This window comes from Clupea harengus, chromosome 15 (assembly GCF_900700415.2).
Source record: "Clupea harengus chromosome 15, Ch_v2.0.2, whole genome shotgun sequence".
In the NCBI taxonomy this organism is placed as follows: Eukaryota; Metazoa; Chordata; class Actinopteri; order Clupeiformes; family Clupeidae; genus Clupea; species Clupea harengus.
The window spans coordinates 16,950,403-16,966,524 of record NC_045166.1 but is presented as its reverse complement, the minus strand read 5'-3'; the positions used below and the strand labels follow the sequence as shown (position 1 = coordinate 16,966,524).

Here is a 16,122-nt window from a genome sequence, read left to right as displayed (position 1 = left end):
TAGTTGCACAACTCACCCTGTAAAGAAATTATTAGAACTTTTTAAATAAATTATTCGAGAAACACACACTACCTATAGAATGTGTACTTCAATCATGTGCAATAGTGCTCCTAAACGAACCCAACGGCGCTGTAAGTTAGAATTGGGAGGCTCCAAACAAACTACATACTTTCCGTTTATAAAATAATTTAGAGGGAAGATATATAAGATAAATTGGACTCGGTTTTGTCCAATAAGATGGCATCATTTTTTAAACCACATTGTTCTAAATGTATCCAAATACAAACGCTGTTCTGGCTAATCTTTAACTCGAGTCGAGAAGGTTTTACGGGGCTAAAAAGAAAGTACCACCTTTTCTATTTCGTTCTCCTCTGTGCAGTGAAAGTGATGACTCAGGCATGTTTCGGTCCTATGATTGATCGTGTCGGTTGCTCCCCCATCCCCAAAAAAAGCGCTTGGCTGTAAGAGGCGTTGTTGGTAATTGTATTGACAAGTGAAGTGACGTAGTTTTCCACTTGCGCGCTTGTGCTGCTATACGTGACTTCGTTAGACCGATATGACGGTGGATATGGGACGCCACGCACCCTGGTTCGATGTCCTATGCGGGTTCTCTTTGACAGCATTCCCACAACACCATGTCCCGCTCTCGGCCCTCTCTCTCTCTCTCTCTCTCTTTGACCCAGTCACCGCTTCTGCTGTAACCACTTTAGTTAAAGTCTCTCGCTGGTTCGGAATCATTATCCCCCCGACACCATTTAACACTACTCCATAAAGACGGCAAGGCTCAAAATGAATCAGTATTAACATTTGGGGCATATAAAGTTTCATCTTCACCCAAAGCAGACACATACTGATGTACATGAGTTAATGTGAGTCAACCCTTTTTGAGTCAGTGGGTCTGACTGTTGCCATGAAACGCATGCATCATTGCTCTGCTATCAACTATTCATGTTCTCTCTCTCTCTCTCTCTCTCTCTCTCTCTCTCTCTCTGTGTGTGTGTGAGTAGAAGTAGTATTCTGAGGTGTCTTTTTTTCAGCCAGATTTCAACACTTCTGTTAGTCCAAACCTGATGGAGACAGTCCACCCCCCACACACAAACATACACATACACACAAACTTGTAGTTGTGAAATCTTAATCTCTGTCTCTGTGAGCAGTAGCACTGTGGTGTCAGTCCAATAATACTCTCTCAAATCCATTTGTGGTATTCCATCATCTGGGCTTCCGACATCTTCTCCCACAGTTCTTCCTTCACCACCACCACTATCATCATCATCAACATCAACATCATCCGCACAACATAAATGCAATCATAAAGCTAAGAGCATAAAGGACTTTTAAAACATCTGAGTGGTTTGTGTAAGCCGCTCTCTTTCACACATACACTCTCTCTCTCTCTGTGTCATGCCTCACATTCTTCATTTCATCCACTTGTTTCTCTTCTGATTTTCTTGTTTTTTCTTCTTTCTCTCATTTCTTTTTTTTTGTTGTTGTTTTTTTTTTTTTTGTAAATCTCCTATTTCCTCTGCTTCTCCTCTTTGTCGCCGCTTTTGGAGATGCTGTCGCCACCGCCTCCGCCTCCTCCATGACGATTGGCTGCAGGGTTGTTGAGGAACATCTTGTCCAGTCCTTTGAGCGCCTCGCTCAGGTAGTTCTGGAGGCTGGTGAGGGCGGCGCAGATGGCTGGCGAGCCGAAGCCGTGCGTGATGAGGCTGAAGTGGGACAGGCAGCTCTGGATGCCCGGCTCCAGGATGGGGCTCGGCCGGGAGTTGCCCAACGGTGTCCGGTCCTGCGACAGGAGGTCGGTGAACTCCTTACAGAGCTGCCTGCAGTAGAAAGAGAGAAAAAGAGAGAGTTAGGCCTACTAGAACACTGATACAATCATCATCTAAAATATGACATAACATTTCACACTAGGTTTATTGTGAGATTAACCCTCATCATGGACCACGTCAAGCAAGTAAAAGTGAAGGACAGCTGATTGGAAACTATACACACTTCAGCCCTTACAAGTTGGTTATTATTTGTCAGTATTAGTCTTTCAATTCTTTATCAAAATTACTGATTAAAGTAGTATCAGTAACCAGGGATACACTGAAAGGTATGCAATACTGATAACACATACAAAAGCAGCTTGTATGAAAATCAACTGACACATTGGTTTGTAAAAGTCAAACCTCAAGGAAATAAGAAATAAATATCAAACGAAAGAGAAAAGCAACTGCCAATGACAGCAAGTTATTGAAGTTGAGACGAAGGTCAGTACCACAAAATCTGGTTATGTGAGCTTTTGGTGATATTTATCGGAAAAAAAACAAACATGCAATTTCCATTATACTTGTGTTGGGATTAAGACTAAACCTTTCCTGGAATGCCTAAAACATAGTTGCATGTAAGGACACAAGGCATTGACACCAAATAGAGTGCGTGGAAACTAGTCTTTTTGAGGCCTCTGATAGAGAATCACTTTTACAGATCATGGGCTATGACATCAGCTAAGTGCTCATCACACAACCTACAGACCAGCTGGTCTTCTCCATTTATACTGAAATAGCTCTTTTGAGCTGAACGCATCTATGGTTTCAATATAGGTACTAGGCCAAAGTAAATAACTTTAAGTGAGAGAATAAAACTGTGATTTCATAAAACTAGTCAAAATACTACAGCTTTAAAATGTATTTTCTCACAAAACCATACATGTGAACATCATATCTCTACTTTCAGTTTCAGAATTTCACTGTATTGATAAGCCAAAACCCTAAACACAATATAGCCTTATATTTATTTCACATGGGAACTTCTGCTGCCAGGAACCATCCCCATAAGCACTCTACTGTATATGGCATCCGTGAATTACCTCAGCGAGGCTATGCTAATAATTATTATATACCAGTCAACCAGATTGTGATTATGTTCACTTCAGCATCCTATAAAATGAACAAATCATTCAACAAAGAGCACTTCTTCATTCTACCTGTTATTTATCAGTTTGTATCAACTCAGGTCTCAAGTATCCCACAAATGACCATAATTACATACACATGATTTAAGGTGTGTGATGTAAATGTGTCCACTATGTCTTATCTGTGATCCTGGTGTTCTATTCTGAACAAATCCAAACATAATAAACATCACATGCATTTAGGAAGAAGTGCTTTCAATAGTGACTTCAAGGACACCAAGCCAGGCAATTGTTAGGAAGTCATTGACTCTTAAGGTCAATGGATCAATATCCTCATATTCACATTTTACAGGGTTAAAGTGAAAAAAAAAAAAACTCAGACATTTATATTGAATTCACAAACAAAACTAGTACATTTCCATTGTGTTAAAGCAGCAAAGCCATGTTTTGTCTCCAGTTCTGATTCTGGCTGCGCTTTGTATTCTGCAGCTAGTTGTTTGGATGTTCCAGGTCAATACACTTTGTCAATGCTATTAACACGGCGGGGGAGCTAACCGTGGTCCTGAAAGTAGGTGTCAGAGACAGCTGTGAAAGCATGCAAGCTTGGTTTTGATATCCCTTTGACATTAACCCTGCGTCGTTGAATGATCCATTTGGGACCAGACAGGTCTTGTGGTTTAAATGAAGGCACAGCAAAACATTGGAGGATGTTTAAAATTTTTTACAGTTGTGAAGGTTTCAGCAGCATTTTGTTGTGCTGTGTTTTTGAATGAATTCATAATGAAAGAAAAATTGATTATACAATCCAGAGCAGTACATTAGAGGTATCACCCTGGCTTTAGTGTGCTGTTTGCAACGAGAAATTATAAAACACCGGAGGGCAAACAGAATCACTAATAATATTTTACAATATGAAATATGCTGGATAATCTCATTCACATATATTAAGTAAGGTATAAATGGTAAGCAGGGGTTTTGTTGTTTTAAACTAACTGAGCAATGTAATATAAATGACCTCTCTGAGATGGTAGCAGTGACAAGTTATTAGTGGGAAACTACTCTCTTGACACGATAGCAATAAAGATACAATGAGCATCTTTTCCCTTTACGAGTAATTAAGTTAAAAGTCAAACGTGAAATTGTCTATATGAAATGTCTGCAGCACACTCTACAATTTACTGACAACTTGCAAAGGTGTGAACAAATGCAAGAGCTCAACCCTGTGTCTGTGAAAAAAAAACATTTGGGTTATGTCTGTGGGTACACTTTACTGTTATTAAATCCCATGAATGCAGGTTTTTCTATAATACCGTCTTTTGCACATTTGATAAACAATTTACTGCTAGTAATCCATCAGGGACCAATCCCAGGCACATTTAGGAGCCCAGACTTTAAAACAGGCACCTCCAAAAACTGCAGTGAACTGCCAAACATTACCATGAAAAACATGACAATGATTGCACCCTTTTTATCATTACAGGCATTTCAAAGGATATTGTGCTATTACTGATAGCTACATAAGAGGCCCCTTCATTTGTATGTGGCTTACAATAGCTTTCAACAGTGTCACGATCAAGGTAAGCAAGACACACAATTGCTAAACGCTTGGTGGATATGTGTTCCAAAACTTAGATAGTTGTCAACATACAGTGTCACAAATGTTGACACACAACCTAAATAGCAGCAGCTAATTTTCAGTAAATGTAGAGATACCATCTATTGACGTAAATTACATGGGACAGTAAATTACATGGGACAACATTATTTGATTATATAACTTAGCCTACTTTGTGGTAGTTTAAAGCACTGCTCCAGCCAAAACATGACCTACCTCTCATGTTGCCGTTGTTTCGAGTTAATAAACGTTTTTTTTTAATAAAAACGTTGTCTTTCTGTTTAAAATCACTCAGACGCCAACTAGCTAACATGCTAGCAGTCGACCCAATGACTTAGGGCTAGCATCCACAGATTTTAAACGCATCTTGAAAGAAAGAATAGGCCTAAATGTCGATTAGATAAATACTAAAATGCGTGTCTTGGTCGCTAACCCACGTGTACCAACAGTAACCCAAACATGGTTTTACACGCTTTCCTTAAAAGACTGAAACTCAGCCTACCTTACAATGAAAGATTGACTGTCGTGGTCCTTGTTGCGTCAAACTCAAAACTCTCCGTATCGTTTTCTTTATGGATACTCATTATAGCCAGTCCTGTTATTAGAGCCAATGTATCTGTCATACTGTTCCTCAGGTATGTACTTAAACATCTTCTGCAGCTGAATGACCTTTCCGCCGAAGCAGTCGAGGCATGGTCAGTAGAACTTTAATTATATTGGGTATGTTTCGGTACATGGTCACTGTCTCCCCCAGTGTTGTGTTGCGCCAGCTCGAGTTCTAACTCCACATCTGCCAAGTCCAAACTGAGCATCACTATGGTAACTCAGTGACGGTTAAGTTAAGGCTCCACCGCCTGCTTGATATTGTGCGTTAAAAAGTTAAATCAAACTACATTGCTTTCTTGTTTTTGTATTTAAAAAATGTCGACTTGCTTTCACTCTATTACATTCCGCTTCCGCCAATTCTGCTTCAAGTACACTACTGCCTTCAATATGCTACTAATCATAACAAAACTGTCAGCCCGCCCTGAGCCACTGCTAGGGTACGCAGTGTGCGTATTTTGCATACAGGTGGGGGCGCCACTGCTAAGAACTGCCTGTCACAATGACTGTGGAATGGCATGACCTGTGCTCCCAGGCACCAACCTCTCTCTATGTCTCTCAACACATTTCAACAGAGATAACACTATCGCACACCACATCCTCCAAACCATCTCTACTGAGTATGATGGAGCATTGACAAAAAAAAACTGAAATGTTTTGTTTAGACATAATTCTACTGAAACCTTTACTGATGCAGTGTTTCAAGCGAAGCTGTGAATCTGAGGTACTGTGCTCTGTCAAGCCAAGTGAGAGGTGGAGTGAAGAAATTCCAGTGTGTAAATCCAGTCAGAAAGCAATGAAGCCATCACATGATTAACTCACACTGAGAGTGAAGCGGTCTACTGGGAGTCTCTCTCTTTCTGTCTGTGTCTGTCAGCGCTGTTGATTCCCTTCCTCTACCAGAGAGAGCGAGACCAACAGAAAAAGAGGGAGAGAGAACTCCAATTCAAGAGAGAGACGCTCATGCATATGCATGTACTGTGTTGGTGGTGGAATTTGATACAGGCAAAGAACAGGGAAAAACTCCCAAATCGCCTCACATCTGCCCCCCCCCCCCCACCACACACACACACACACACCTCAAAAACGACCCCCAGGCCCTACGTGCGCTTTGACCCCTCTCTGTTTTTCAGGCTGTCTGCAAATAATTAAAGCACCGACATCACAGTCAGCTTTTTCCCAAGGAAACAGACAATTGAGATGCTATCGTGTCCACTAAACATCCAACACCACCAATCAAGGAAAATAATTAACCTCTTAGGTTAAATCAATTTAGAGTTGATTAATTGAGCAGCTGAGATAACTCATGTTTTCCATCAAAACGCTACATCTGCTCACATTTCACTAAATGGTTAAAAAAAAGACATGACAGCAAGGCTGACAACTCCTGTACTATGTTATATTTTTCAAACTATGTCCTTTATAAATAATAAGAAAACGCCCTGTGCTCGCAGATTTGTGTAAAGGTCGTTCGTGACATGCACAAATGCCTCCTGTTGCCAATATTGTTGCGTCGCTCCAGAACATCTGCGGTTGTCTGGGCTTGTCAGATCTTGACCCACATTTTCTATCGAATGCTCAGAACCACAACAGACTTGTTGTCCGGTCTGGAGCTGGAGCCATTCTCTCGCGCTCTCATTCCACAGCGACAGAACGTCAGAGGAGCCCGAGGCGCGTGTGGAAGGGGGGAGGGCGGGTTGGTATGACGGGACTCTGACAGACAGACTGTGAAAGGGGGAGAAGGCGGAGGGGGAGGGTGATGACCCTAGGCGAAACTTCAAGGGTAAAGCTGGCACTTTTAGACTTGAAACATTTCACTTAAATATAATGAGTTTCTCGCTCGGTGCCAGGCTCAGAAGGATAAGGCAGTGCATTTCCCCTGCTCCGCGCGGCTCATTAGAGAGCGAAAGAGCGAGATGAGAAAAAAATCGGTAGCACTCCGCATAACCAATAGGATCACGTTTCAATACAACAGGAACCTTGAGCCATCCATTCCGGACTTACATTTTTCACACAATGTTTTTCCAACATACTAAGCTATAATTCACCTCATATTGTTTTGCGGGTTAAAATTATGTATTCTTTGGCGGATACGTACTTTGTAGCCAGAAGCATGTTCTTCCGCGAGTGGAGCTCGTTGGGATCAGTGTGTTGTCTATTCAGGTATTCAGATACGGCTTTGGTGGGAAACTCCGTTTCACAGATGTAGCCGAAGTCCCGTGCTAAATGAACTGCTTCCCCTGTAATATAGAAGGAAATAATTGCTTTACTTTTATTTGTAACAAGCTACAAATAATTACATCGGCTGGATTACATACAATTTTAAATAAAATTAAGACTCAAACATCAGACAGCCACATGAGGATTTCTCTGTCTACCCCAGAAAATATAACGTGTATAACTAAGTTTTTACCAACACTGGAGAAAATCCCAATTCCTTAACAACTGCAGCCATTTTAATTGAGTGAAACACAATTGTTTTGCTAATTTCTTAAGAATCTACAATTCGTATGCCTTTTGTAGTCAGATTCAATACATCACCTGCTTACTTCGTCCAGCCAATTTGTCTAATCTAAAAATTAAAAGATGCAAGATGTAGGCTACTGGGGACAGGGTGCTTGGTCAGCGTTGTCAGGTGAACTCCTACCTTCAACTAATGAAGTCAATAAAGTGACATTCGCAGCTTTGCGTCTTCCAGCAGGTAAATTCAGGCCGATTTTCTCCAGCTTTTCTCTGAGGGATCTGCCTCCATTTTTTGACTTAGCTCTGGGAACACACAATACAAATTTTTACTTTTTCACTTCCAAAGCCTGCAAAATTTGCAAGTGTAGGCTACCTGATATTGCTGATATATATCAAGGCTTTGAAAAATAGCTTTTTGTAGAATAGTAAATCATTCGTTGTCAGCAAGATAAGGCCTTACAAATTATATTTTAGTGGTCAAATCTAGGTGTGATTTCGTCTCCTCTGTGGAGCGGCAGCCTCACCTTCGGAGCACGCCGCCCAGCAGCGAAGCATTGAGGCACTCGGGCGGGGAGAGGCGCCGCTGGACTTCGCCCACGGTCACCTTGTACTTGGAAGTTGAGCTGAGTAGCGACAGGCGTCCCGGTACAGAGCAGAATACCTCGTTGACGTTGAGGTTCAAGCCGCCGATAAGGCCATCCTTGCTCATCATCAGAGACGCCACGCTCTTGTGCGGAACTGGAACTGCGCGCGAGAGAGGATATGCTATAGTTGAGAAAACGCATGAAAGTGTTACTACATTGCACAGGTCCTACAGCTGAGCCATGCTATACATTGTGGTCTATATTAACAGTTCTAATATGAACCGCGAGGGGCGGATCATCATTTATGCTTATCCATATTTAATTGTTATAAAACTAAATGTGGTTCATACACCGTGGTTTATATCTAAAGGAAACAGGCTGATGTTCATTCATGAAGATTGCTGTGTGCGTTTATTGATTTATGCAATTATTGAGTATAATATTATGATATTATGGAAAATAGCGGTAAATTCACTGAAAACAATATTCAAGTGCCAAAACCATTAAGACAGACGTTGGCGCGTAAGTGAGTCGTTGGATCATATAATCTGTTCCGGACACACACAGATCATGACATAAACAGCACTGTAAATGGCACACTTTTGTGGTATTGGATGACTCCAAATACGCTAAAACGTTAGAACATGAACGTGTGTGTGTGTGGTTGTGTGCGTATGCGTGCGTGTGTGTGTCTTTTGTCCCTTCACAGCCATGATTGGTTTACTCAGTTTACAATCTGCATCTTCATTGCTTTAACCTCTGGCCCACGGCCTCTTCTAAATGTCTGTGTCCACAGGATCTGCGTAGCTACGCGTTACAAACTTCTGAATTGTTAATGGCGTGCGACGTTCTCATCATTACATTATCGATTGTTGATTGAACCGAGCCTTCAAATCACATTAACCACCCTTTGACAGTTCTGCAAGCCTCCCGTCATTACCCACGTGCCGAACGTCAGATAATGTGTGCCCTAATACTGGCGCTAATGGGGAAACAAGCTCGAGCCTGCGGAGACAGCGCTCGACGGGGGATAATGCCCAAAATGAGCTCTAAACGAGCTCACGAGATCCCCACGTGAAAAGCCATCTATCACACTGGCCACTTAAACTCCGTCCTCTGGGAACGCCGCGTGTCGCTTTACTAAATTACCGCTTCAAGTCCCTCACACTGCAAAAATATTAACACGAGCCCAGGGAGCGCTGCTCAAGCTATTACAGCCTGGCGAGTAGGAGCTAACTTTCTTTCTCACGATTTGACATGTAAATATTCGACAATGAGATAATCGTTTATCGTTTGCCTTGGACTAATGTTATTTTTGCGCACAGACCCACCCGGATAACTCAATAACTCAATTATTAACTGAAAATAATTCCTTATGTGTGGGTTCTATAGTCTATTCACTGTGGCTTTGTGCAGGCTATTAAGCTACAACGGATAAAACGCTGACAACAATGCCTCGGGTTAATGAACGCCACTGAGACCAGTGTACAACCAGTTCAATATTTAGAGTACCAAATGCCGGCAGAAACATCTCCTCAAAACTTGTTTGAAAGAGGTAGAAAAATAACAGAAGTTATCGCCTACTTTATCCTCAAAACCAAATAAAAAATAACAGCCTGGGTAGGTTAAATTGAAAAGTCGCTGGAGTGTTTGCTAAAGCAAAAATGTTCAGTGTGTTTATTGTATTGTGTGTTACAAGGCTGCAATTCGGTCTTGTAAACCTGATGACAGGCCACTGAAGAGCTCGAGCCTGAAGTATGCATGACATCATCTGCATATCAAATGAGCTACCTAATGTTCACGTTGGCGCACGCGCACTTTTGACACCCTCACCTGTGCCGGTCATGATGCCCACTATACGTTGGTACATCTGAGGTGAAACTGATGAAGTAGACCAGAAATATTTTACACCACGGTCCTATTACTAAGTGTTTATATGTTTATTTGTGCAACTGTGAATGCCTCCTTATATTTCTTTACCTTTCTTAATGACAGATTGGTCCAGTAAGTTCATCCCGCTGTTGTTGGCATCCTCGATAGTCTGTGAAAAGGTTAAGCGACAGTGAGATATAGTACTTCCGTTATGCGAGAGCATTGGAGCGGCCACCATCTGCACCAACAGAGCGCTCATTGTGACAGTTCCAGGCGAGCAATTCTCCTGCGATACTGAAATGTCGGCCAGCCCACATACCTAGTGAGATTCATGCATATAGTGTACGCTAACTGAAGTGTGAATAACTGTTGGACAACTCACAGACATAAGTTTCAGTTCTACATGGAGTATTGTAACTATACGCTACAGCCCTTGGCCTCTGCACGACTGGACGTTAAATCGAAACCGATTTACGCAAAGCGATTGCTTTCATGCTGTTCATAAAATATAATATATGTCTCATCTCTTAACTGAATAGCTATCACGAAACACATGCAGGAACAAATCTAATCTAAATCAAATATTCAACTAAACTAATTAAAGCTATTATTACTACCTGTGACAATAACGCAACGTGTTAACATAAAAGGAAATAGGTTATACATGTTTTTCTGAAGCCAAAATGTTCTTTAATGGGACCATTTAAAATATTTTCTAAATAACACAGACCTTGCACGTTGTACTTATTTCAGTTCAAAATAGCCCTGTGTTTAGAGGCATGCATAGAAAGCGCCTGCATTTATAAAATGTAATGTGTTTAAAATTAATGTAGAAAGAAGCCATGTTAACAGAAAAATAATGCCAGGGGCAGTGTCCTATATAATAGCTAATCAAAAAGGAAAAAAAGTGTTCATCACGCAGTAAACGTTGACCCCAGAAAACTGTGACATACGGGCCATTATATGTGTTAAATCCTTGTTAATTTTTTTTTTAACGTAGAGTAAAAAAATGACCTCTCCTCCATGGAAGAGACCTAACACCAAATGTCACTGACCGGATGTTGCTGTCGAAACTGCCCACATTAAATGGAATTAGTTTCTAGGGCAGAGGGTAGCCTATAAGCCCAGCGGCGTAATAAAAAAAATAAGGATAACATATATCTTCCACCAAGTTTTCAGTCTTCATTCCTTCAGCATTAGACTTTCTGTCGACCGAATATATTTTTCCTTGTCATGTTAGAACTAAGTAACATTTTCCTAAGCTAAACGAAGTTGTGTTTTAAATAAATTCATTATTTTTCATATCAATATTCATCAGTTCCTACACAAATGTACAATTATAACTATATTTGTAAAGCAAATCACGACCCAAAGCTCGAAATGTCAGAAATAGTTTGAAAGGAAAATAGCCTATATTTGTTCCCTGTTCTCTAACTGGATATTATGCATTAATGCTTCCTGTCAAATATTAACCATCTACACTTCAGAAGATATGAGGAAATTATTCATGTTGAACACTGACTGTAGGCTGCTCTCATACGAAGTGTAACAGAATATTTGAGATAAAACTGCAGTTTAACTATCCCAATGCATTTCGATACCCTTGTCTAGCAGAATTAACGTCGTTATTATTTCGTTCAAAATTGACTGTTGGAATCGAGTATGGAACCTCATAACATCCTGACATAGTTTTGTATTCAGTTCACAGTAGAGAAAACATTCACATTTCTGTTTACTTAAAAGCCTCGCCAAACTCCCTGAAGGCACGAGATTGCAAACTCCTGACTCACCTGCACGTCCTCCATTCCATGCGCGAGCCCGTGCAGCGACAGGCTGTCTCCCATCCCGGCCTCGAGGCCATGGTGCGCGGAGTGGAGCAGCACATCCGGCCGGCGCACCGACGAGTAGTCCCGCCGTGGGTCAAGCCCGGAGAGTTGCGGCAGGGAGGCGCGAGGCTGGGGTAAGAGTGAGCCGCTTTCCCCGCCCACCTCCTGCCGCTGGCGCGAGCCCCATGGGTGCTGCTGAGGCTGGTGCAGCGCGTTGAGTGAGTACGGGTCATTCACGTGCGAGTACGGGTCCTGACTCTGGTGGTACGGAAGGGGCTGGTAGGGCGGCGGGAAATAAGGTGGCTGGAAGTCCGAGGAGGGTGTGTGAGACAACGGGGGCGCGCTGGAGTAGGGTCCCTGCGACACCGAGCCCAGCTGGGACAGTCTGGAGCTGTGGCTCGATACACCGTCGTGACGGTCCTTCAGACGAAACAGAAAACAGTGTCATACCACCATGAAAAAAATACTGGCTACAGATTTGACTTACAAATAGAATATGTTTTACTGAGGTAATTTTGTGTCAATGACGCATAAGAGTATTAGCAAAAACATCTCATTCACAAATTAAACCCAGTTAAGCAAATATTTGTTTGATATCCTAAACAACTGTCAAAGTGAAAGACATTTGTCATAAAAAGTCAGATTGAAATATTTGTTCAAATTGCTCCGTTATTATACTTAAAACAATATAGAGAGTTTTCTTTGTTAACATTTTTGAAAATCTCATTAGATGCTAAAAGCAAAGATGACAAATCCATGTTGGTACAAATCGCTCAAAGCAATTTTTAGGATGTCTTTGTCAAAGAGGCTTTCGCTGGCCCCTGTCCAAATCAAACGACTCGAAACATTCAGTAGAATGACACCGCGTTCTTCTTTTAAAATATTTCAAACTTTTAAAATATTTCTTTCCAAACGAGAAGCGAGAGTGCTACGCGACTCACCGTTGCTGAGTACGTATGGACTAACATCTGTGCGAGGGGTTCTGTTCAGCCAAAAAACACACATACACACACGCACAAACAAACAGGCACACGCTCAGATTGTTGAGATCGGTCAGAAAATTGTTGGAGAATCCCGTTCTTCGCTTTTAGCTCCTCATAGTAACGGAAGGTAATAACTTCATGAAAAAGGCATTCATTAAAAAGTCACTTTCTGCAGCGGCAATCCTGGCAGATATCGTCTCGAGCCTACCGAATCAGTCCTCTTCCTCCGTTGCCAGAGTGAGTGAGTGTGCGCGCGCCGTGTCTTTGCCTCAGTATACCTCCCCGGAATAATTGTTATTCATGACTCCTAATATTGCAGGAATACTTAAAGCACGGAGGGGCAGCGGCGCGTGAAGGCGCAGTAGGCGCTCGTGCTTCCTGCTGGTGTAAGTGACGTTCAGTCAGCGGAGAAATAGAAGAGGAGGAGGAGGAGGAGGAGGAGGAGGACTCCAGTCAACAGGGAAACACGCGGAGGTGCTCGGAGGTGCTCTTTTTTGCGTTGAACTGAGCTGTTCTTTTTTCCGTACTGAGCCCACCTCGTCCAGATCACTCTCTCCCTCTCTCTCTCTTGTACGTCTCGCAGCTTGGGGTGTCCTGCTCAGGCTTGGCCTTTTGACGTCCCCTGTTGTCTGTTTCTGTGCTATTGTTCTGTGGCCCTATCCGTTTCTTTCGTCAGAACAAACAAACTCCACAGTCAGCCGTTTGGCGAGCAGCTGAAACTGGGCCTGGTGCATAAGGCGAGGGTACACTCAGTCATCACAAGACCGTCAGCATCACAACAACAGTAACGGCGATGGCCACAACACGCGCGCGCACACACACACACACAACTCATTCAAGCACATTTCAACACCAAAACACAGACCAAGTCAAAACCGACATACTCACTCCAACATATAGAAACTCCAAACATAGAGAAAGTAGCACTGATGAATAATCACAAAGCTAAATCTAAATTATGCTTGGGCAGACCCAAACCCAACACATGACAGTTAACTCAAACAGCCCATTTTAGCTTATTTATTAGCTGAGAGAAACTGTTCTGCAGAATGCAATTCCCAGCCAAAAATGAGAAACGACCTGCTGTGCCTTTCCTCCCAGGCCTGCTGCCTATCCAAGGCTCGACCGTTGTCTTTAAATGCATTTAATCAGCTGTTTTCTATAAAACAGCGCGCATTGTCAGAGATTTCACGCGCTGGGGTCAGGACGTTTAATTACCTGCATGCGGCTGTGAGAGAAAAGCCATGTGGGGCTCTTGAAGGCGGCATCCCGCGAGGATGAACTAAAGGGCCCTTTGAAAGGAGACCTCTAGAACTCTGACAAGCCGCTCGTTCTCCCACATGTGCGCATCATTCTGCTCTTTTGTGCTCGAGCCCCATCCTGAGCACTCTGCGCAGTCTTATTTGTTGTAATTCAGTCCTCTTTACACGCCAGTTTATCATTTTCTTTTCAATCTCCTTTTTAACCATTAGACCGTCCGCCTAAACACTTTCAGTCTCTGGTTTTAGCCCACTCATCTTTGGGCCAAATGAGCCAGAACACACTTCGTCAGACTAATAATATTCTCAGGAAATGTATGTTGGAATGTCATGCACATAACGGTTACAATAAATTCTTCTGCAAACTCAGACATATTCTGAGACGTTATTTGAACGAACACGCTTTTTCTACAAAACAATGGCTTATGGCATAATATACGAATAATTGGTTGAATTGAAAGATTCGGTTTAAAAAAAAAAAACCGCAAAACGAATTTAAGGATGAGATAATTTTACATTTAATCTGGTTATTGACAGAAGGGTCGGATTTATAACGGATTGTAGCCATATGCACATTATTCCAATGTTCAAAATGTGCAGGATTCCTATGCTTTAAAAACAATCCTTAAATAACAATAACAATAAGCTCACTCGACACAGATGCTATACCTTATAAATCCCCCATCCAAAATAATTGCATTTAAATAACCCTTATCCGAGGAAAAGACTTGCCCTGTGAAAAGGTTACCATAATGCCCTAATGCATGTCGTTGCAACATTCTCAGAATCTGACCCTCTTCCTCATATATTTCAACTTGTGTTCTCAGCCTCATCCACGGAAAGCCGAACCACAATGTTAATAAAACCCCTGATATGCTACTTTGGCTTGAACATAAGGTGAACCAGTAGCATAAAGACGCAGGCGCGCCAGATTGTCCACGCAAACGAGCACATTACCTCATATATATCTTCATACTTGACATTTTCCACCAGTTTCCACAGCATGTTCGCTCGCTGATCCCTGTAAACCGAGTGCATTCATGTGAGGAGTGGAGGTCTGAACTCTCTCTCACTCTCTCACTTTCTCTACCACCCCACACCCCCTCACGATGACACGCACATAGAAATAATCAGAGATTCCCCCATACCTTTAATGGGGTCTGTCTGACGTGCTGCAGTGGTAATAGCGCGGGTTAGAATAAGTGCATGAATGTGTGTGTGTGTGTGTGTGTGTAGACAAAACGTCCTGGTAAAGGTGGAGACTGACAGACGGAATAAAGTCCGCTTGCTTCCGCATTCCTCTGTTCCCCATCACTGCGGGCAGAATGAGCGGACTGACTGTACAAAAGTCACGGGTATGGCTTTACGACAGTGGCATACATTTGATGCACGAGGCTGCTTTGCACATGTTTGTTATTCGCTGCTACTGCTGTTGTCACATTTAACAGCAATGGCCATTGCTCAATTTAGCAATAACTTAAATGTTAGCCTATTTTAATTAAAAAACTAAGAAATACAATCGACATTGTTACTGCTGGTGCTACTACTACCACCACCAAAAGCCTGATATTATTATTTGTAAGACCACTACTAGGCTATGGTGTACGAACCTACTACTAATATTAAATAAAAAACAATACTACCGCTACTACTAGTAGGGTAGTGGTAGTACTGGCGGTGGTGGTAGGAGTAGTAGTAGTGGCAGATAATAACAACTATGGCCATGATTATAACAACAACGAGAAGAATACCGATAAAAAGCAGAATATTTGCCAAATAACATTGTTATAACATTGTTATTTTATAGTGCGTTATAATACAATTTGACATTTATAATTCGCAACGCCATGTCATACATGTAGGAAAACCGATTGTATTACACTTAAGGTAGTGAGCAAGCACTATTTCTGCCCACTTCAGGTGGATCCTGTCAAGAGGTGCACTATACTTAAGCTAAATTAGTGTGGAAACGCCAGGCTAGAAGGGAGGAGGAGTCCAATGGGGAATAGTGCCCC

General features: G+C 42.1%; 1 protein-coding gene across 3 annotated transcripts; it reads right to left on the bottom strand.

Annotated features, from left to right (window-relative positions):
• Positions 1 to 1,434: 1,434 nt before the first annotated feature.
• On the bottom strand, positions 1,435 to 15,297 carry tfap2b (transcription factor AP-2 beta). Of its 3 annotated transcripts, none has more exons than XM_031581706.2 (8): positions 15,065 to 15,297; positions 11,830 to 12,285; positions 10,148 to 10,208; positions 10,001 to 10,048; positions 8,108 to 8,348; positions 7,768 to 7,886; positions 7,219 to 7,360; positions 1,435 to 1,826 (listed from the first exon to the last, which is right to left on the bottom strand). In XM_031581706.2, exons 1-8 carry the CDS (start codon positions 15,143 to 15,145, stop codon positions 1,517 to 1,519), a joined length of 1,458 nt encoding a protein of 485 aa, XP_031437566.1. In that variant the 5' UTR covers positions 15,146 to 15,297; the 3' UTR covers positions 1,435 to 1,516. The 3 variants fall into 3 exon arrangements, with proteins under 3 accessions (XP_031437566.1, XP_031437568.1, XP_031437567.1); XM_031581708.2 differs by lacking the exon at positions 15,065 to 15,297 and adding an exon at positions 12,807 to 14,094; XM_031581707.2 differs by lacking the exon at positions 10,001 to 10,048.
• Positions 15,298 to 16,122: the final 825 nt, after the last annotated feature.